At 38.7% G+C, this 21,257-nt stretch overlaps 1 protein-coding gene across 4 annotated transcripts in view; it reads left to right on the top strand.

The window, feature by feature from the left end:
- The first annotated feature begins 1,378 nt into the window (after positions 1 to 1,378).
- Positions 1,379 to 21,257, top strand: part of sertad2b (SERTA domain containing 2b) — a 37,797-nt gene continuing 17,918 nt past the window's right edge. Inside the window, exons 1-3 of one of the 4 annotated variants that reach the window (XM_081616318.1) lie at positions 1,433 to 1,561; positions 18,341 to 18,522; positions 19,160 to 19,253. Coding sequence is in view for 1 of the 4 variants with exons in the window: in XM_008430364.3 (XP_008428586.2) it covers positions 1,392 to 1,561 (170 nt within the window). In the remaining 3 variants the exon portion in view is untranslated. Of the gene's footprint in view, positions 1,562 to 18,340; positions 18,523 to 19,156; positions 19,254 to 21,257 lie in introns of all 4 variants that reach the window. The other 3 variants (XM_081616319.1, XM_008430362.3, XM_008430364.3) reach the window with 3 other exon arrangements.

The raw sequence follows: 21,257 nt of genomic DNA, 5'->3' as shown, positions 1-21,257 counted from the left end.
ATCCCCAATAGTGAAACTTTATTAACTCTCAGTTCTTCCATTCTTCTGAGAAAACACTACTGCAAGTTAAATTTGACAAAAATTTGACCACATTTGGAGCAAACTAGTTTGGTCACATTTCACCAAAATGAGGCTTTCTGGCCGACAATGCTAAATGAAAAGGAAAGTAAGCACTGCAAATCGACTTCAACTCAATTCTACTACGGTGAAGCACGGTGGTGTGGGCTGCACAGTGGCGCAGTTGGTAGAGCTGTTACCTTGCAGCACGAAGGTTCTGGGTTCAATTCCCAGCCCCGGTCTTTCAGCATGGAGTTTGCATGTTCTCCCTGTGCATGTGTGGGTTTTCTCCGGGTACTCCGGTTTCCTCCCACAGTCCATGACTGTCAGGTTAATTGGCCTCTCCAAATTGCCCCTAGATGTGAGTATGTGTGTGCATGGTTGTGTGTCTCTGTGTTGCCCTGCGACAGACTGGCGACCTGTCCAGGGTGACCCCGCCTCTCACCCGGAACATTACCCGGAGATGGGCACCAGCACCCCTCCTGACCCCACTGAGGGACAAGGGTGAAAGAAAATGGATGGATGGATGAAGCACAGTGGTGGCAGTGTCATGTTGCAGGGGAGTCTTTTCTACAACAGGGTCAAGATGAGATTAAAAACAGAATTCTGAGAAAAATCAAAGTCCACATTTTGAATTTAGAGATCAAGTGAGAATTTTTTAGATTAAAGTCAGAATTCTGAGAAAAAGGTCAGAATTCTAAGATTAACATCTGGATTTTCAGATCAAAGTCAGAATTTTGAGAGTAAACTCAGAACTTTTAGGTTTAAGTTGGAATTGTAAGAATAAAAAGTCTGAATTCTGAGATTAACGTCTGGATTCCCAGATTAAAGTCAGAAGTTTGAGGTGAAAGTTTGGACTCTGAGATTAAAGTCCCAATTTTTAGGTTAAAGTCAGAATTATGAGGGGAAGACAAGGTCAGAATTATGAGATCAAACTCAGAATTCTTAGACTTTAAGTCAGAATTCTAAGAAAACGTCAGAATTCTGAGTTGAATGTCCAAATTTTTAGATGAAAATCTGAATTTTGAGATTAAAGTCAGAATTTTTAGATTATAATCACAATTCAAGTCACTATTTCTTTTTACTTGTGTACCATTTTTTAACTTCTCTGACCATAAATAACAGATAAATCACGAAGTGAACTCTGCTTATGTAAATATTAGATATTTGCTACGTGGTATCATCTAAAACAATATTCTGTTTAGAAGCCTGAAGCCTTAGGACCGGCTCTGTGCCAAATAATCTAAAAATAGCTTTCTGAGTCGCTGACAGTGCAGGGAGCTCCCATTTCCTCCTCGATTGCGCGGTGCTTGAACGCACCACCCGCCTGGCTGATGTTACTTCGCCTTGACTGGCTTTCCACAGCGGGCTTTGGGTCTTCAGGTGCGGCAGCCAGCAGACCTCTCGGCGCCGGACGGAGTGGATTTCCTCCCCGAACACATTTTATTTCTCCCCCCTCTGTGTTCCGGTTCGGTCACCGTGCTGGACGTGTCTCCCACGGAGGGTGAGTGTCTCAAAGTGCGGGCTTGAACTCTGCGGGATTCCTGCGGTTCACTTGTCAGTCGCGGTGTCTCCCGGGACATTTCCGTGTCAAAAACACGTTTGTTGTTGTAACGTGTCTCGGTTGATTGGTGTTGACTGACTGGGATGTTTCCGTCAGCCGAGTGGAAAAGCGCTGCGTGGAATTCCCGTTACGTCGCCGCGGTGCTGTCACTCGTCAAAAAACCCGGCGTGGCGCCAAATCTGCGCCGGAAAAAATTAGGAATTATGCGGAATTTATTCACCGGTTTGAGGTCAAATAGGAAAAGTTGAGTAAATTGACCACTTGAATGTGAGTTGAACAGTTTACAGTCGGATTAATTTGGTTTAATTTGGTAAACGATGAAACGGTTTGAATTTCACAGAAACTTTGACCACAGTGATAAATCAGATTTAAACAGCTAAAATGTTCTAATTACACAATAAAAAGAGACCGGATTTTATTATTTTCCTCGTGTTTGAAAACTGATTTTAGTTTCTGGTTATCTGTCTTGAAAAGTTTGGAAAAGTCCTGGAATTTATTTGGACTCTTAAGGGAACAGGAAGCAGAGGAAGAGAATATTTTAGTTCCCGAGTCTCTGATTCGCTGTAAAAAATGATTAAAATGAAGTTGATTCAACAAGGAGGTTTGTTACAGTGGCTGTTAAAGAAGAGATCCATCCATCCATCCATCCATCAATCCATCAATCAATCAATCAATCAATCAATCATGGATTTCTGCCGTAGCTGCAGCTTCATTATGCAACAGAGTTTCTCCTAAAGCTCAATCTGACTCCTGATGGGGAGCTGCACTGAGACTTGTTGCTTCTGCTGAACACGTGTGCATGCGTGTGTTTGCTTTGATTGCCATCAGTTTTAAACATTCACACACACACATGTGCAACAACCTGATCATCTTCATGTGTCCCTCTGTGTGTGGGCCGCCTGGCGACCCGTCCAGGCCGCAGCAGATAGACGCCGCGCTGATGAACCTTTGTCAGTGGGATTACAGGAGCAACCTTGCTTCTAATTTAGCCGTTAATCCAGATTAAGGTGCTGCAGGTCCTCCCTGCTTCCTGCTCAGACTTCGCTCTGGTAGGCAAAATCAGGGTCCGCTTCGCTTTTAAACGCAAACAACCCAGAACCTGAACACATGAAACAGCCTGGTGGAATGTACATGAAATAGGGAAGGCCTATAATGCCAAAAATTAATATCACAATATATATTTTAAGTACAGTAATTTTTTTTTTTTTAGATATGGCCAAACAAATTACTTCAAAACTGTTTTTTCTACTTTTATTTATAAACAGTCATCAGAATAAAAAATAGATTCATATATAAACACAAAATCACCCACTATGTTTAGTGTGTCAAACAAAATATAAAATAGATAAATCTAAATGTAAGATCATTTTGGCCAACAAAAAATAGTTTCAAATCAACTACCAAGAGTAAATAAAAATAAAAACTGAATATTTACAAGGAAAGGTGTTCCCCTCTTTTGTTTTTTTAAAGAACTGAAACATTATGCTCAAAACTAGGACTCTTGTTTTCATATAAAAGGAAATCTTCCTTTTAAAAAATCCTCAGCACTCAACACCAAAATATGTCACATACAAACAACTTGCAAAAAGTAAAAGCTGTTCATCCTCATGAGAGAGTGTGAAAATATTTGCAACTTTGAAAACAAGTTTCTTGAAAAAGCTGCAGCAAAATCAGTCAAAAATCACAAAAACACATAAATTCATGACGGGATTCATTTAAATAAGACAGACGCATGATAATCTTGATAAATCAGGAAATAGTGACAAGAATAAACGCTGTTCTGTCCTACCATCACAGAGGTAAGGCTTGCCTGTGGTGGCGCTGCACCAAGAGCTACTAAAAGAAAATTACATAAAAACTTCTGAAGAAAACATGAGCGCAACTTAATCTTCACAAAATGTAAACAAAAATGGAGTGGCGTCAGATCTTAGCGGTTGAAAGATCTTTATTTTATCTTTGGAAAACAAGCCATTTCTTCCGCTAGCGCTAATCTAGCGTGTTTGTTTAGGTTGTATTTACCCAGAATGCTTTGAGCTACCACTTCAACCAAAGACCTAGTCATAGGTGGACCTGAGTTTTTCTTTTTGGACCATATTGATTGCATCTTCACACCTTCCCAAACGAACCACACTGTAAGCTTGATGCAATAATAAATTAAGCAATTAATCAATTATGATAATAAATTAAAATGGATGAAGGAAAATTTTGTTATCCATTTTATTTATAATTTTGGTTGTGTGTGGTTTTTATTTCCTTTTTATTTATTTATGCTTTTGGTTGTTTCATTTTGGATAATTAAAATTAAAGTATATTAGTCTTTGAGAGAGCAAACATTATTATTACATTGGTTGAAAATGGTCTCAAATTTACAATATTATAATTTATTTCTATGATTTCATGGGATAATTTAATATATTGTGACAGGCCTACCTCTTTTAAGTGTAAGATTATGCAATTTCTATACAATTTTACTTTATCTTCTGGGTTCAGTACGTCCGTAAATGCAACAAGAGGTAAATTCTGGCTATTTTTATCGTTCCGTACACAGGACCGGCCCAAATTTCTTTCCGACTCTCGGTCTGTTTCAGACCGTCGCCTTTTAATGCAGTTGGCATTCACTGTGGAGAATTAGATGGAGAAAGAGAGGGAGACGGAGCGGTGTGAACTATAAATAGACAGTGGGAGAGTGGTTGTGATGATAGCATCGGCACTCAGTAATCCCTCAGTAAGAACGCCGTTACTCCACTGCATCTCCTCCACTCCTGCGGTGTTATCTGCTGGACCCGAACTTCTGACCTTCTGCTCGGCCTCCCAACATGCAGAACCTGCAGTAAGCTTATTAAGATGTACCTGCAGGTCAGAGGAACCCCACCCTTCTGGTCTGAATGGTCTCAGACTGGAGTAATCTGTAGCATGGATGAAGTTAACTGGTCTGCTAGCAGGTGGAGGTGCTAATGGATTCAATTATGAGTCAAATATGATAAAAAAAAGTCCTAATAAAATATTGGAAAGAAAGCTAAAAAATAATCAGTGAGGTTTAGCACTGTAATTGTGCAACAGTATGTTGATAAACATGAGGCTGTTAGTCAAAGACGTGGTAATAATCATCTGAGTTCTGACACATCGCTTATGATCTTTGCACAATATATGCCAGATAATTCATCCATCTGTACAAAAACACTGACCTGTGGATATAACAAACCTAAAATATAACTTGAAAACATCCAAAATGGCTGACTAACCCTCAGAAAGTCAGATTTTTTTGTCTTCTCTGACTGAAGGCAAAGGAAACAAAGAGCCGTCACTTTTACGTACAGATGATGCCAACGTATGGAAGAAAACAAAAGTGGACTTAGAATGGAACCTTGTGGAACACCACTGATAATTGGTGCATATTGTCTGTTTAAAAAAACACAAGAAACATAAGTGGTTCCAAATGTTTTTGTTTTTTTTTGTATTTAAGCTCTAAAAATACAATTGATAAGGTAGTTAGAGGTTTAAAACAATAACTTTTGCAACAACCATGAAGGTCTTGGTCTGCAGCTGAGTTGAGATGCATTTCTTTATATGATTTTTACACAATTTATGGCATTTTTCGCAAACAAAGCACAGTGCTCTTAACATACCAAACCTAAAATTGAACTGACTGAAAGAAATGGAAACATAAAGGTCCGTCACTCTTTGTACCCTGCAGCATGTCGTACAGATGTGGTTACAGTACGCTAACTGTCCAGCGTTGAGGACGTTTTGTGCTGCAATCAGAGTTCCAGGCTAGACAGGACAAAACAAGTTCAGGTCTGAGGCCCATTAAGTTATTGTACAAACATGCTGGTGTGCAGAAAAGCACATGGAGAAGTGGGATCAGATGACGGTTAGAGCAGCGTTGGTAGAAAGAAGCCAAAGGAAAACCTGAAACATTAATAATGGATGAAGAGAAGATGGATGGATGTACATAAAGTCATTCATACGCAGGGCGAATCTTTGGGAGGATATCATGTTTCCTCCCTCTGCACAGTGACTCAGTGCTGCACTACCTGTGTAGTAGTCTGTTACATCATGTACTCTGCTGGAATACCCCCTCCCACACACGTCTCCTAGCTGAGCATGTGCTCTGCAGCGCCTAGCATAGCGCTGTAGCTTCACTCACATTGGTACCACTATCAGTTTCTAGCGATGAGGAACTGATAAGTGTAGTAAATGCTGCGTGAAGAGAAGGGAAAACATAAAATAGTTCAGTTTTTCCCTAAACTGTACATACAGTTCAAATGTACACATACACCTCCAGTATTGTTTGGCTAAACAAGCTTCACCTCTTAACGTAGCTCTAGTTGGATGTTTGAGTCTCATTGTGGCAAAGTTGGTGAAATTTAAAGGGGCACTATTAGGCAAAGTTGACATCTTTCAGGTTTTGTTTTCTCATTTGTATCTTTTCTGCTTCTAAAAACAAAGTGTTTAAAAAATTAATTTGGAAATAAGTTAATGTTTTTTGGTGTATGCAAAATTAGCCGTTTCAAAATCCTGGGCACTGTGCCGTTATGTAGCAACCCAAGCAGAACTCCAGCACATTTAGTCAGTTGGAAACCACTTGCTGAATTACTGTTGGTTGTGCAGGATCCTCCACTTCTGCTTTTCAAAGATGTACGGTTGTATAATTGCGCATCTGTTTGCAGCCGTTTTCATTTGCTGCGGCCAACAGCAGATTATTTTGGATTTAAAGCGTCAAGACATCCTAAAGCAGCTCATAGGCAGAACGGACCAGACTAAAATCTCCTTATGTAAAACTTTGTGCAAAAAATGTAATGAACATGTTTTGAGTAAACCATAGACCTATCCCAGCCTGTTCGAGGAAGGTTACCTTTAATAACCGGACCTGTTGATTTTGTCTGAAAATATGCCAAATATAACAAATAAGTTGCTAAGTTGGTGACTTAATTGTCACCAACTAATTTCTCACAATCATTATCAGCCGGTCTACGTAAAATTAAGGAATTTGGGGCCAATTTATTGGTGCACGCATAGTTTTTAGTCATTGCCGCGTTTGAAATTCCCATCTACGTCCAAGTTTCAAGCATCTTAAATGTGAAGAAAAGATTGAGAAGCTGGAGGTAGTTATTTTTTAATCCCATTACTTTAAATTCAATTCAGTTTATTTATATAGATGGATGAAGGCAATTTACAAAAACAAATCGTTCCAATTGATCACAGAGCGGAGACACAAAAACACACAAATGAACTGATGTAGGAAAACTTTCCATGTTTATGAAAGTAAATATTTAACCGTCAGTTTGTCCTTTCAGAAGCAGCAGAACTGCAGAGATAGATGAGGATAACCTCAGCCAGTCTAGTTCAACTCCATCAGTACTGCTGGAAGCGAAACGTCCCCGCACCCTGATGCTGCCACCACCATGTTTTAGGTTTTAAACACTCGTCTTGACTCAAACGGCTCCAACTTTGCCCTCATAAGTTTGTTCAGCGTCTCAGTTTTTTGCAGAGCGCGCTCCCTTTCATCATCTGTAAGTGTTGCTTTGGCAGCTTCAGGTTTCTCACATTAAAAATAAAGCCAGCTGAGGATAACTGTTAAATGAGTGAGAGAGAACCAACGGGTTGGCACTGATTTGGGGATATTTGGCTTCCAGCGGCTGCATGATTATGACCTGATGATTATATACTTTGTTTCATGCTGCTGTGACGGTTTGGCAGTCATTTAACGCGCTGATATCCATGTTAGTGGAGCAAAGCAGCATTTGGTGAGATTATTGTTTGGGTCTCTGGCTGGATGATGACGTGCGCAGCGCCGTAATTGAGCCTGGTTCTAGTTAAAACAAAAAACAATGAACGCTGAAGGCTGCAAAAGTAGACGGTTAGTTGGTAGACCAACACAAAGCTCATATTATCGTTCTTTTTTGAAAAACAATGATAAAATCTGAAAAGTGCGTTGTGTTTTTGCATTCAAATCCCTCCACTCTAATATTTATCAATAAAAAAGTACAATTAACTTCAGTATAAATGCAGCTTTTCTGCAAAAGCTGCAGAAGTTTGTTTGAGAACAAACGGCTTCAAGGAAAACTTCAATCAGAGATGCAATTAATCTGAGCATCTTAAAAGTCAAAACGGTAAAAAAAAAACTTTAACATTTTGCAAAAAATCCTTTTTTCTACTCAAAACGCAACAAGTCGCATTTTCAGCTTCACCTGGTTCAAATTCTGTAAAAAAAAAAAAAATCTCCTAATTAGCACCTTTTGCTATTCAATTATCAATTGGTTAATACCAAAAATAATCAGGAGATCAGATTAAGTCGAGCAGAAAGGACCAAACCTTTCACATGTTGATGTTAAAAGTTTTTTTAGCTGCATTTGTAGCATTTCTCGCCAAAAATGATCAACTATACATTTAGAGAATGCTATGCTATTACATTTTGTTTAAGTGTTTTAGTGGAAAATCTGCAGAATGTGCCAGTTAAAAAAATCAATTATTAGTTGCAGCCCTAGTAGTGAATTATGTTAAAGTTTAGTTGTAAGATAGAAAATTGAGGATACTTTCGCAAACGTCGCATTTCAAACACCTGAAAATGACAGAAGATGCTTCCATCCTGCTTTCTGCAGCTTGATTTTCTACATGCATCTTTACAGAGTGAAGGAAAGCTGCATGGCTGCACGTAAAAACATGCATGCACCACCAACATAAACTGTGCATTTACTGCAGGCTTTGCGCTTCAAGCCTTTTTTCTCTTTCTGCAGACCAACACATGTTCATACGTCTTTATTGTATGTGCAGAGAGAAGTGTGGACAAAGGGCCGGGTGTCTGGAAACGGGTGCTGGGAGGTGGATGAAGGCTGGGGGGGCTGATGTAAATTTGGAAGGGCAAAGGTGGGGCGGGGGTAGGGGTATGTGTGTACATCTGCATATCTGTCTGCAAATGACAGAGCATGCAGAAACTCATCTGCTTGCGAACCTGTGTGTGTGTGTGTGTGTGTGTGTGTGTGTGTGTGTGTGTGTGTGTGTGTGTGTGTGTGTGTGTGTGTGTGTGTGTGTGTGTTGCTTAGCTGTTTGTAGGCTTGTGTGTGTGCTCTTTTGTTTTGCTGTGAGTTGCTGGGTGATGGGACCAGCTGGGAGGGCTGAAGCCATTCACTTCCCTTCTGCTGCCCTGAAGACAGCCAGCATGGAGGGGGAGAGAGAGAGGGACAGAGGAGAAAGACGGGGAGTATCTGACGTTGGGGGATGTTTATGCATCATCAGGGAGAGATATAAAAGCGGCGAGCGTAGCCGGAGAAAACAGAAAGAGGAGTTTTGACCAGGGCTCGGAGTGAATGAAGAGATTCATGAGGGAAGGCAGGGGGAGGGAAAGTGTGTCAGACTGAATCGTGATAGAGCAGCGGAGCTGACTCAGCCAGTCTGGCCTGGTGTAGGAGGGCAGCAGAGGAAGTAGCAATGCTGTCTGTTAGCAAGGATAGGAGAATCTGACTCTGCGCTTATCCAAAGTAAAAAAAATAAATAAATACTAGATTGATGATGAAATATTTAAACAAAAGTGTAAAAATGCATTCACACCAGCTCTATTTAGTCCGCTTTAATTGAAGTGTAGTTCCTTTGCCGAGATAGTCATGTAGATTCGGTTTGATTAGGGGACAAAAATGGCAACATTTGTTTCATTTTGAGCTGCTGCAGTTTTCATTCTCACTGCATTTTGTCACATGGGCCAAGCCATTTGAAAAACCTGTTCCCCTCCTCACCTGTGGTGGCGCTGCGACAAGAACTACAGAAGGAAACGACATGAAAATCTCTGAAGAAGACACAGAGCGCAGCTTCCTTTTTCACAAAATGCAAATAAACTTGAATAGAATCAAATTTGAGTGATTCTATAATTTCCCTTGTTTTGGATTAAAACAAAAAGAAAAAAAGAGCGGTTTCTCCTGCTAGCGTTATGATGAGTTCACACCAACGCGTTTTGAGCGTCAAGCGTGTCTGATTTACATTCAAAGTTTGTGTGGTGGCGCGTTGAGCGCTTGGTGCATTTCGAGTGTCTAGCACTGCGCGATTTGAACCGTTTTGAGTATTTAACGCATCAAGCGACAAATGGATCGGCGACAGAAAATAACGGCTAGAGTGATTTTGACGCTCCCTCGACGTGCCTCCTCATCGACCTTGAATGTAAACCAGACACTCCTGATGCTCAAAACTCTTTTGGTGTGAACGCAGTATAACGAATCTGCGTTCAAAGTGCACACACGTCAAACTTGAAGCATCAGGCACGTTTTTGACATGCGTAACGTGTTTGTTGTGAAAGCAACATTAGGCTCTCATGTTTGTCTTGGTTGTTTTTACCCAGAATGCCCTGCGGTGTAGTCCACTTTTGGAACATTTTCTTGGTGTTCACATATGCATTCAAACTGCACCAGAGTTCAATTCAACCGAACCGATATCTAGTTTTTTAGGCGGACGGTACACCTCAGAGTTCGATTACGCATTCACACATCAAACTTTGACTATTTTTTTTTCCACATTTGAGTTTTTCTTGCAATTTGTCGTATCAGGGTCTCTAATCTTAAATATCTCCAATATAAAACACTGTAGAAGTGTAAAAGTTAGCATGTGTGGACAATAAAAAGTTCTGCCTTCAACAGAATAAGAAATATTTTGATTTAATGTTTAAATTTTACATAGTGACTGTTAGTTTGAGACATTTTTCTTGCCTCTTTTATGACTCCGCCCCTCTGCTCCACAGAAGTGGAGGGAATCGCCATAGCAACCAGTTTTCACAGTTTTCTGAGAAGGTTTTTTTTATTTAAAGTGAGTTCCTACTATTTATTAGATCTAACTGAAGGAAGTTAGCGGCTTCTTCTGAAATTTAGCCATTTTTTTCTCTGTTTCAGTTTGACTGTTCGTAGTGCAGGTGTTCACATCACTTCTAGAAGAAAATAGTGATTTCAGGAGTTACTTGTAGCACAGGAAATATTAGTATGACGCAGTGCTTTCTGCTGCAGTGACAATTTAAATGCAGAAAAACAAATTCAGTATATTATTAAATTGTAAATATGAAAAAAGTCTACTTACAGTAAAGATAGAAAGGAGATTCGTTGTTTTAAGATGGTTGTGATTTAGATAATTTTACATAATATTTTCTGTGTTGGCCTGCACAGTGGCGCAGTTGGTAGAGCTGTTACCTTGCAGCAAGAAGGTTCTGGGTTCGATTCCCAGCCCCGGTCTTTCTGCATGGAGTTTGCATGTTCTCCCTGTGCATGCGTGGGTTTTCTCCGGGTACTCCAGTTTCCTCCCACAGTCCAAAAACATGACTGTCAGGTTAATTGGCCTCTCCAAATTGTCCCTAGGTGTGAGTGTGTGTGTGTGCATGGTTGTGTGTGCCATGTGTCTCTGTGTTGCCCAGCGACAGACTGGTGACCTGTTCAGGGTGACCCCGCTTCTCGCCCGGTACGCCAGCTGGAGATAGGCACCAGCAACCCTCCCGACCCCATTAGGGGACAAGGGTGTAAGAAAATGGATGGATGGATGGATTTTCTGTGTTCTGTTCTGTTTTTGTTTGGCATTTTTAATGCAAAAAAAGTACTAAATTGCTCTTTTGTGACTCAGGAACATAAATCTTGAAAAGCGTTTTCTTGAGTGTGGAAAAACTTTAGAAAAAAACGAAAAGAAGAGGGCAAACAACTGGTTAATCTCTAAAGTTGAATCGCTGCTGCTGCTTCCTTTTGCTCCATGACTTCTGAGTCGGCTCGCTTTCTGTCGATGATTAATGACCTTCCTGTTTTGGCCTACAGTGTCTCCATGCACACAGTTTTCACTGCACTTTGGGTTGACTTGTGCTTTTAAAAAAAAAAATCCCCAAAAAACTGCAGGATTTATTGCTGAAGGCATCAAAGATGTGTGTAGATGAGGAATGCATGCATGAAACTACTCTAAAACAAGTCTGAAATGGGCAGTAAATCTGAATATATTTACTATTACTACTGATGTTTATCCTCACTTCCAGTATTACTTGCGTCACTAGTGTTTTCTTACAACCGTACCTCAAATATTCAGCGCAGAACTAAAAGTTTATGTTGAGTTTTTGGCGCAGTAGACAGAGGGATCTATTTTCTATTTACTGCAGAGCTGATGGTGACTTGTTGGACTGGAATGTGTCTCACCAACCAGTTTTCAACCAACCAGTTAACCTTTTTCACACAAGTCAACCCTAAATTAAGTAAAACCAAAACACTTCACTCTTGTTCCTAATGTGTCTGCTCTGAAAGTCGAGAAAACATTTTTCTCCAGCTAAATAATTCATGATCTTAAAAGATTTTTGATGCATTAGTCGTGGCTCAATTTGACATTTGCACTCTGATTAATTAATGTGATGAGAAAACAACAATTCATCTGGGAGGTTTATGGAAAAACAATGAGGGTGAAAAGGACAGACTGAGCAAGGGAAAGAAAGAGAAAGAAAACAACTTCTTTCCTGTAAGTCACCTGACACTGTAGGCGTCCAACCCATCATGAATAAACACATCTCCCTCCCTTTCTTTTTTTTCTGTTTCTGTGTCTCTCTTTAACTTTTTCTCTCATTTTCTTAGGCTCAACTCCCAATCTTAAAAGTTAAAAATGTTTTGCACTGAGACGCTTTAGTCATTTATGTTTAGGGTATCTTATGTCCTTAAATATACAGGTGTTGTGTACACAAATTCAAAGAAAAAAAAGTCAAATATGCATATTTGCAGTTATGTAGTTATGTTGTTTCAGGCGTTTTGTAAGCGAACCTCAAGGCAAAGAGGTTTTCTTGGTGCGATTCCCTCAATGTCGTTTTCTCATGGCGTGGTGTTTACTACCTCGTGGATATGAAGTTTTGTTCGTCACTCCATTTGTCTGTACAGTTGAATCGCTGCCGTTCATCCTTTCCTCTCCATAAGTTGAATTTAGAGTGACCAATTAACCAAACATGCATGTTTTAAAAGTTGGAGAAAACCAAGATATCCACGCAAAACCATTGCATGTGTGTAGGATAGCATGTTAATGCCACGCAGAGGGGGCAAAGATTTTTACTCAGGACTTTCTCAATGGGATGTAGTCGTAGGACTCAACAATAAAATAATATTTATTGTGGTAGACATATGGCCAATATCAATAGGATACATTGAATAAAATATCCAATAATTCTGATACAGAAACTCACAGTATTCTGGGGGATGTAGGCAAAGGAGAAGCTTTAGCCGCTCAACCTTTGGCATGAGGTACAGCAACTTTTAATTTCCTTTTGTGATCAACTATTTTTAAATTTGAGTTTGAATTTGAACATGAATCAACTGACTCACTCTCTTCTTGGTTACCTAGCAACTCATTCATTCTTTGGTTACCTAGCAACGGCCTGTTGAGTAACTGCCACAGCAGAAGTTTTAGGTTTTGCCACCGTGCCTCATAACCGCTTAACAATAAACAACAACAGTGTGGAGAGAAAGCTGGATAAAACGGGAAACGCAAATAGTTTGGTAGCATTTCAGATATTTAAAACAAAAGATATAATAAAAAATTATCGATATCGACTGATACGAAATGCTTCTATCGTGATATGGTTTTCAACCATATTGTTGTATGAACTTCGCCTCCACTATTAAACACAAATATCTAGTTTATTGATGAAGTAATGATCTACATCAGGGTGATTAATGACAACTTTCTGATGCCACCTTCTTTAGCAATGCTGTCACGATAACAAATTTCACTGGACGATAAATATTCCCAGAAATTATTGCTATAAATGATAATGTTATTTTAAGACCATTTTGAACTGATAAAATAATAATGGCATATTATTGCAAGTTCACCCCCTCAAAATTAAAAAAAAACTTTAATTTTTGAAGAGCATTTAACACTGGAACTGGAAAACATTTTAAATATTCAAAATAATTAAACACAACAACAATTATTAAAATGGATTATGAAGTTTTTGTATCCAAAATTATGTTTCCAAACATAAATCATTCAGCTAAGTCAGGGAAAACAGGCAAAAGTTGCAACTACTTCATAAATGTTTGCAGCACTTTTCAAAATTATGAGTTTTCAGTTTCTTTAAAGTGGAGCATCTCTTTAGTGATTGTTGTCCAGGTGGAATTGCAATTAATACAATTTAACTAGCTATAATTTACTTTTCCACATTTTCTCTACAGCCATTTTTAAAAGTTTATCTTTAACAGGAAAAATGAATGATGGTGCATTTTGTACGTATGTGTATGGAACACCAACAGGCTTTTGTTAGCTTTGTTTTTACACAGTCATATCAGAAATATTTGCTGTAAATGAAGAGCGAATCATGGATATTTCATATAATTAATAAACCTTCCAGTGGGGGAGTTTGTGACTGAGGCAACAGCTGCGCATGGGGCAGACGGGGAAAAGATGGACACCAATAAACAGACTGGTAAAGAGACAAAAGGAGAGAATAGGAGGAGGTAGAGACAAAGGGAGAGGGAGAGAGAATGGGAAAGAAAGCAGCTGGGTGTTTTTTGGCTTCCCCTCCCTGCCCCCTCCCACCCGTCTTCCTCTCCACGTTGGCCCTCTGCGCCACGCCCAAGTCCGACGGTGTTAATATTCTCGCCACACACCCTCAAGTCTCCCAACGCATGTGGATGTCTCTCTCTGCTTTAACTTTTATAGATTTTAAAGGGTTTCACTGTGCAGAAGACTCAAAGACGTTTAGGAATCTTCTACTAACAATTCGGTTCTGATTTTTGGGGCAACAATTCGATTCAAAACGATTATTCAATCTATCGGTGTACAAAGGATCCTCATGATGTGCTCCAGGCATTTTTTCAACAAATTGAGAAATTAAAGTGTCTTTTTCACATTTATTATGTTAAAATTAATTGATAAAATTGATTTATTGCAGTCATAGGTGCAGCTAATAATTACCTGATTACCTCATAATGTTATTCCATTATCAAAAACATACCTGGAGTGTTGATTTGGTTCTTTCATGCATGTTTGAGAAATCGTTTAATCTCCATGGCAACCACTGAGCCGTGCAAAACACCTGGTTGGACGTAGCTCCGGCTTCGAGGCGCAGCTCCGCTTCAGAGCTGCAGTTTCTAAGCTAACGAGCTTCCGCCTCACCTAGCAGCCCTCCGCCATTACCCCCCACTCAGCTCCTTCAGACTAGCCAGCAGCAATTAGCAAACACCTGGTGGAACTGCACATCTCATCATACGAGCAGCTAAAGGGCTAATAGAGGAGCCATGTTGCAATGACTTCCTGAAGGTGGAGTTTCAGAAAGAGCAGGAGTTTTTAAAGAGACAGAGGCCCAATTTGAAGGCGTTAAATTACAAAGTAAAATTTCTTTTATGTCATATTTGATATGGCATCTTTATAACAACTGAAGCTAACATAGTTAGTTGATTGTGCTTGGAAAATACTGTCCCTTTAAATACAAAATGCATGTATTTTTTTTTGTACAGTTTTGGGTTAATTATTGCCCTGAGTGTGTTTTTCTGTCAGCAAACATCTATTTTGTTGAGTTTGTATGTTCCAGTTAGCGATTAACTGATTACTAAATTAATTGATGACTATTTCAATAATCGATTCATCATGATTAATCAGCTTAATCTTTTCATCTATTGGATTAATATATCCTGATTATGTTTTGAAAAAGAGCCCAGCTTGTTGCCAGTATAAATGGACCCAGAATGGTTGATGATCTAATTCAGATGACAGTCATCTACTCCAGTCCAGCACATTACCACCCGGAGGTGCAACACGGTGATGGATGGAAGCGGCGTGTAGCTTCATGCTCTGAACGGCGAGCGAGAGCAGCCACCTCACCGCGAGTCAGGTTCACACTCTCAGCCTCATGGAAAGGGAAATAAAGACGGACCAAAACGGCCGCATACGCTTGATACGTCTTTGGATGAATGTATCTGAAATGTGAGTACCCGGTGTGGTAAAATGTGGCTGCTGCTCGGAGCAGGAAGTAAAAGAAGAGCAAGGAATAAATAAAGATAGATAGAGGGGGGAGAGAGGGAATCTGTCGGCGCTGCTCTCCAGTTGGTGTTGCTATGGCCCTGCCCTCCCTGCTCACTGAGCCATTTCCTGTTTTTGACCTGAAATCTTTATTTAGAGCCATCCCTCCTTGCTGCTCGGCATTCATGAGTCAACTCGGAGTCCGGAGAGATGAAGACAGACCTAAAATCAGATCTCCATTCACTCGCAGGAACACGCTCATGCAACCCAAGCGAGCCTCGCCGCACTGCAGCCGAGGGTTTCCCTGAAGCTAAACAGTTTGTTTGATGCAGATACTCGATATTCACAGCTCGACTCGAGCCTGCAGCCGTCGCCGCCGCCGCCGCCTCCAGCTGTGGTTATAAACTCCACAATCTGACTGGACTTTTGGAGAAGGAAGCTCCAAAAGTGAAAGTGCACATTTCTCTCCATCTGCTGGAAAACAACAAGCAGAAAGTAATAATGAAGAGAATTCAACGATGCATTTAAATTTTAACATTTGCAATTAGGCCTCTCACAATAATACATTTAGTTGGATGATATATTATCCCAGAATCCCAGAAGTTATTGTGATAAATGATGATAATGCTGTTTTGAGACCATCTTCAAGTAACATAATGGCAAAAATACATTCTCAAAACTGAACATTTAACACTTGAACATGTAGACATTTAAATATCCACAATAAATAAACAAAACAACAAATAAAATGAATTATGAAATCTCTGTAAATAAAATTGTTCTTCAAATAGAATCTTAGTTTTGACCAAAACACTATATTGAAGACTTCTGTCTCCAGGTTTTGGAAGAAAGAAGGAAAAGAGGATAATAAATCACGCAAACGGAAATGATTGAGCTCATTTTAATTTATCATGTGATTAATTGATTTATCACTTACTGTGACAAGCCTACTTGTAATGTTGTGATGTGTAGACTTTGTACCTGCTCAAAACTCATGGTATTTTGCTTATAAATGTGTTGTAGAAAGCGCTTTTTTCAGCTTAAAGGTTTACTTTATGGCAAATTGGTCCATTCCAGGACCATCATTCATTAGTACAGGTGTAACCGTAAAAAGAGCGTCCAGCTGAAGGTCTTTAATCATTCCAGTTAGAAAACTTCTACTACAACCCGGTCCAGTTAGAAGACTGGTTGCTTGTAAAACGTGACCTGACAGTCGGTAGATTCGGTTTGATTGGGGACCAAAAGTTGCAACATTTGTTACATTTTCAGCTGCTGCAGTTCTCTTTCACACTGCATTGGGTCCAACGAACCAAACGATTTGAAAAACCTGTTCCCCTCCTCGCCTGTGGGGGCGCTTCACCAAGAAATACTCAAGGGAACAATAGAAAAACCTCTGAAGAAGACACTGAACACAACTTTCTTCACAAAATGTAAAAAGAAATGGAGCGGCATCAGAAAAAAAAAACATGAATCATTTACCCAGAATGCCCTGCGCTACTGTCCACTTTCTGCTTTTGGAGCAGTCTCCATTTAAGTGTGGCAATTTTTAATAAAAAAAACCCCCACATATTTTATTTAGATTTAAAATGTGTATTCCCCATCTGTTTGGAATATAGATTTTTTTCTATATTTATTTTATTTTTTATAGTGTTATCAAATGGCCAAAATTTCCACATATCCCTGAACAAACAAAGATGAGAATACATTTATCTAGATTTATTTATTTTATTTTAGAAGCTTAGAATTATTTCAGAATTTATTTGGTTATTTTATCCACATTTAATATATATTTATTATTATTTTGAAACCTAATAATTTTATCTATATGCTACTCTGTTTGTTTGGAATTTAATTTATTACAGATATAACTTTTCAAGGATTTATTTATGTAGTAAATTCTATATGAAGTCTTCAGTACAACACAGGATTGTACAGTAAATAAATCAACCCTGAAATGATTCTATATGCTTTTATCATATAATGAATATTTGTATTTGGTTACATTCTTTATTTTGTATTTAAAAATATTTTAAGCATGCAGATATTTATGGATACATGCATTCATTAGTTATGCTAAATTACTGTTTGCATTTGCAACTTTATTTAACCATCACTAATACTACTAATAAGAAAAATCTATAATTGTGGAACTGTTAGCCCCTGGAGACCATAAACAAATCTAATAAATTCATAAATATTAGGACTCATTAATTAATTATGCAATTTATAGCTACGTTAAATATTAATTCTTTTTTTTTAATGGTATTTCATTAATTTAGTAATTTGACACTTTGATCAAACTTTGCCAGTCAATCTGCTCTGACAGAGTGAAGTTACGGAGCTTGTTGATGTGAGTCTGCGTGCCCGTGTACACGCAATTGGATGTGGGCGGGGCTAAACTCCGCTCTCGGGGCAGCTGCTCGGTTTCAGCTTCTCCTGCTGCTTTCAAGGGATTCTCGTACTTTTCTCTTACTTAATTAATTAGATCCTGACAGGCCAGAAACAAACTAAAGTAGATTAAAACATTCACGTGTTGTTTGAGTTGATGTATTTAGTATATAGTTAAACTAATTAGTGATTAATTGCTGCCTGTTCCTTTTCTTTCTCCGTTTTCACGAGATAAACGTTTAATGAAGCCTCTAAACAGATTGTTCTTCGTTTTTTACATTTGATTTAAGGTGGAAAACAGTGACGTACATGACGTTTTATTAATAATCTTTGCTTAGTTCACTTATAAATCGTTCGTGAACGCGGAAGCATTAAAAAACGGTCTCGTTGTAGGTGAATCCGACAGGCCTTGAAGGCATCAGCGTTCCAAAGAGCGGAGGCTGTTTTCTCCTCCTATCAGCGCCATTGTGTGGCGGAGTCTCCGGGAGTGAGGACCGATTGTTTTTCTGTTGCCGACGGGACTGTTTAAATACCCCCTCATGTTTCTCTGTGGACCCCCGGCGGATCTGGATCTGGTAAGCCTCCGTTTCGATGTTTGACCACCTTGTTTTTTATAAAGGAGCGAAGTTAAACAACGTCGAGAGGGGGGAAACACACCGGCACGAGAGCGTTAACCTATTTGTAATGAATAATAGAGACGGCGGCTGCTGGTGTTTCGGTATCAGTACAGTAAGGTGGTGGAGAAGTTTTGCTACTGTGTGTGTATCCGCTGTGGATTCCAGTTACTGACACAGGGCGGTCCTTCTGCTTCTTAGTTTAGGACTGCGGAGAAAAAGCGTCTGATAAACTTTCCACAGACCGTAAGAAAAGACAGTTGGACTGTCCTAAAATACACTCAGTGACTGGACCTCACTTTTTTATGGCTTAGTATGTGTACAATACAATAAAAACGTCATAAAATGACCCAGTTAAGTCAGTTTAATGAGCAATGTACACAAAAACACGATTGTGTTAACATTTAATTCACTTTATATCAGTTTTAGTGTCGTAAATATGTGTTTTCTGAGGGATTTTGTTGCTACATACCACAACCAGGAGTTGTATTAATGGAGGGGCCTCTGTTTTGTAATCTGCACCACAACACAGCAGCCACCTCCTGGTGACAGCACCTCTTCTTCACTCCTTGTTCCTCTGCTTTTTACCCACAAGCAGGATATAGGTCACGCAAGAGGTCTTCTACTACTACTGCTTACTTTGTCCAGACAGGGACCCACGGGACACACATAATGTTTTGATGGGATCTGAGGTGAATAAACATGTCAGGAGTTGCTAAACAGGTGCTTCTCAGTCAATTAGAATGTAATTGAAAAGTTAGTTTTAAATGTTAAAGTTGTGTAGCATTTATTTTAGCTAATTTGTAGCTAAAACGTCCTCGAAAAATCAGAATATTTTGTAGAAACAATGAAAAAAAAAAGATTGAGAACCTCCACAAAAAACTTTGTAGTTCAGAAGAGTGCTGTATCTGATATTAATGGGAAGTTGAGTGGAAGGAAAAAGTGTTTGATAGAAGATCCACAGGCAGTTGTAAGTGGATGATGAAGGGGAAATCCATTAACGAGTTTTGAGAGAGATTCACCTTAACAAATCAAATAAATCAATAACTATATATCGCGACAGACACGTGATCAATATCAATACATCTTGATCAATATCAATACATCTTATAGAATATTCATTGAAAAGTAAAGGGAAAGACTTTATCCACTCAACCTCTCACTGTGAACTAAGCTAGCTTTGTGACATCAACTAACTCACTCAGCCTTTGGTTACCTAGCAACTCATGCATTCTTTGGTCACCTAGCAACGACCTGTTGAGTAACTTGCGCAGAAGCAATTTAAGGTTTTCTGCATTGTGCCTCATAATTTCTTAAAAATGAAGTGGGGTGAATAAAGCAGGAAAGGTTACACCAGCAGTTTGGCAATATTTGAGATATTTAAAACAAAAAACTGATCAATAATGATCAATATCAACTGATATAAAACTTTTACATCCCGATAAGTTTTTTAGACATATCATTCGAGAGTCAGATGTTCGAGAGCCGCCTCACACAGACATATCCAGGTCAAGTTTTAAATATATAGATTTATTACATAAAGAGTAATAGCGGACATTTATTGTTTGCCATAAAAGTCTGTAACCAAGAAGGAAAGAGTGCGTCTAAACAGATTCACATCCGTTTAATAAAAAAAAATCATGCACAGCTTATCAAATCAAATAGTAATACACAAATATTAATATCTGTATTCTGTATCAGTCCTGATATTCAGGAAAATATGCTTTGCTCTGAGTGACGTCATGCTTTTTTATTTATTTTACATTATTTAGAATTCCTTATTTCACCTTTTGAACCATTTAAAAGAAAGTTTGTTGCAGCTTATTTTGGTCAGTTTATTTTTTTTTCACATTGGCTGTTACATTCATAATTGAACTGGCAGAACAAATTAAAGTTGTTGTTTTTACATGTTTGACCAAGTTTGTTGGTGTGTTTAAATGTGTTCTACTGGTGCAGAGTTATCAAATAAATTTGTAATTCAGTAACATTTAGATCTGTGTTATAAAAATAAAGAAATGTGGTAAGTCAATTCAGCATTGTTTATCTGTATCGGATTGATATTGGCAGATACTAAACCTCAGATATCAGTTTCAGAAGTGGAAAAAGTGGATCGGTGCATCCGTAGTTACTAAACATAGAAAACTTAAATGTGTCACATTTAGCTGTAAGCTATTGAAGATCACCCAGAAGTTTTTTTTAACTTTAGCTGATTTGTTGTCTATCAGGTGGTTGCTGTAGTTTGCAAAAATTATATTTTTGGGCCCGTTAGTATTTTTGAGCTGACAATTTTAGCCCAGTTGACAAAAAGTTTGGACTTTGATGCATTTAAAGCTTGAAAAGTTACATGGTTTGGGTGTTGATGTTTTCTAACTTTTCTTTCCTTTTTCTGTGTTCATAAAAAATACATTTTTATCTGTAAATCGAAATCAGCTGATACTAATCCTCAGATATCGGTTTTGGGCGCGAAAAAAGTGGATTGGTGCATCCCTAATTATTAATTGTAGAAAACGTGTCGCATTTAGCTGTAGATTATTTAAGATCACCTAGATTTATTTTTTAAATTTAGCACATTGGGTGACTTTATCAGGAGGCTATTGTAGTTTAAAAAAAAAAAATTATTTAGTTTTTTTGGCCCCTTAGTAGTTTGGAGCCGATGATTTTGTCACAAAGGTTTGGACTTTGATGAATTTAAAGCC

Source organism: Poecilia reticulata, chromosome 15, assembly GCF_904066995.2.
Source record: "Poecilia reticulata chromosome 15, P_reticulata-male-v2, whole genome shotgun sequence".
In the NCBI taxonomy this organism is placed as follows: domain Eukaryota; kingdom Metazoa; phylum Chordata; class Actinopteri; order Cyprinodontiformes; family Poeciliidae; genus Poecilia; species Poecilia reticulata.
This window is presented reverse-complemented; position numbering and strand designations above follow the sequence as displayed.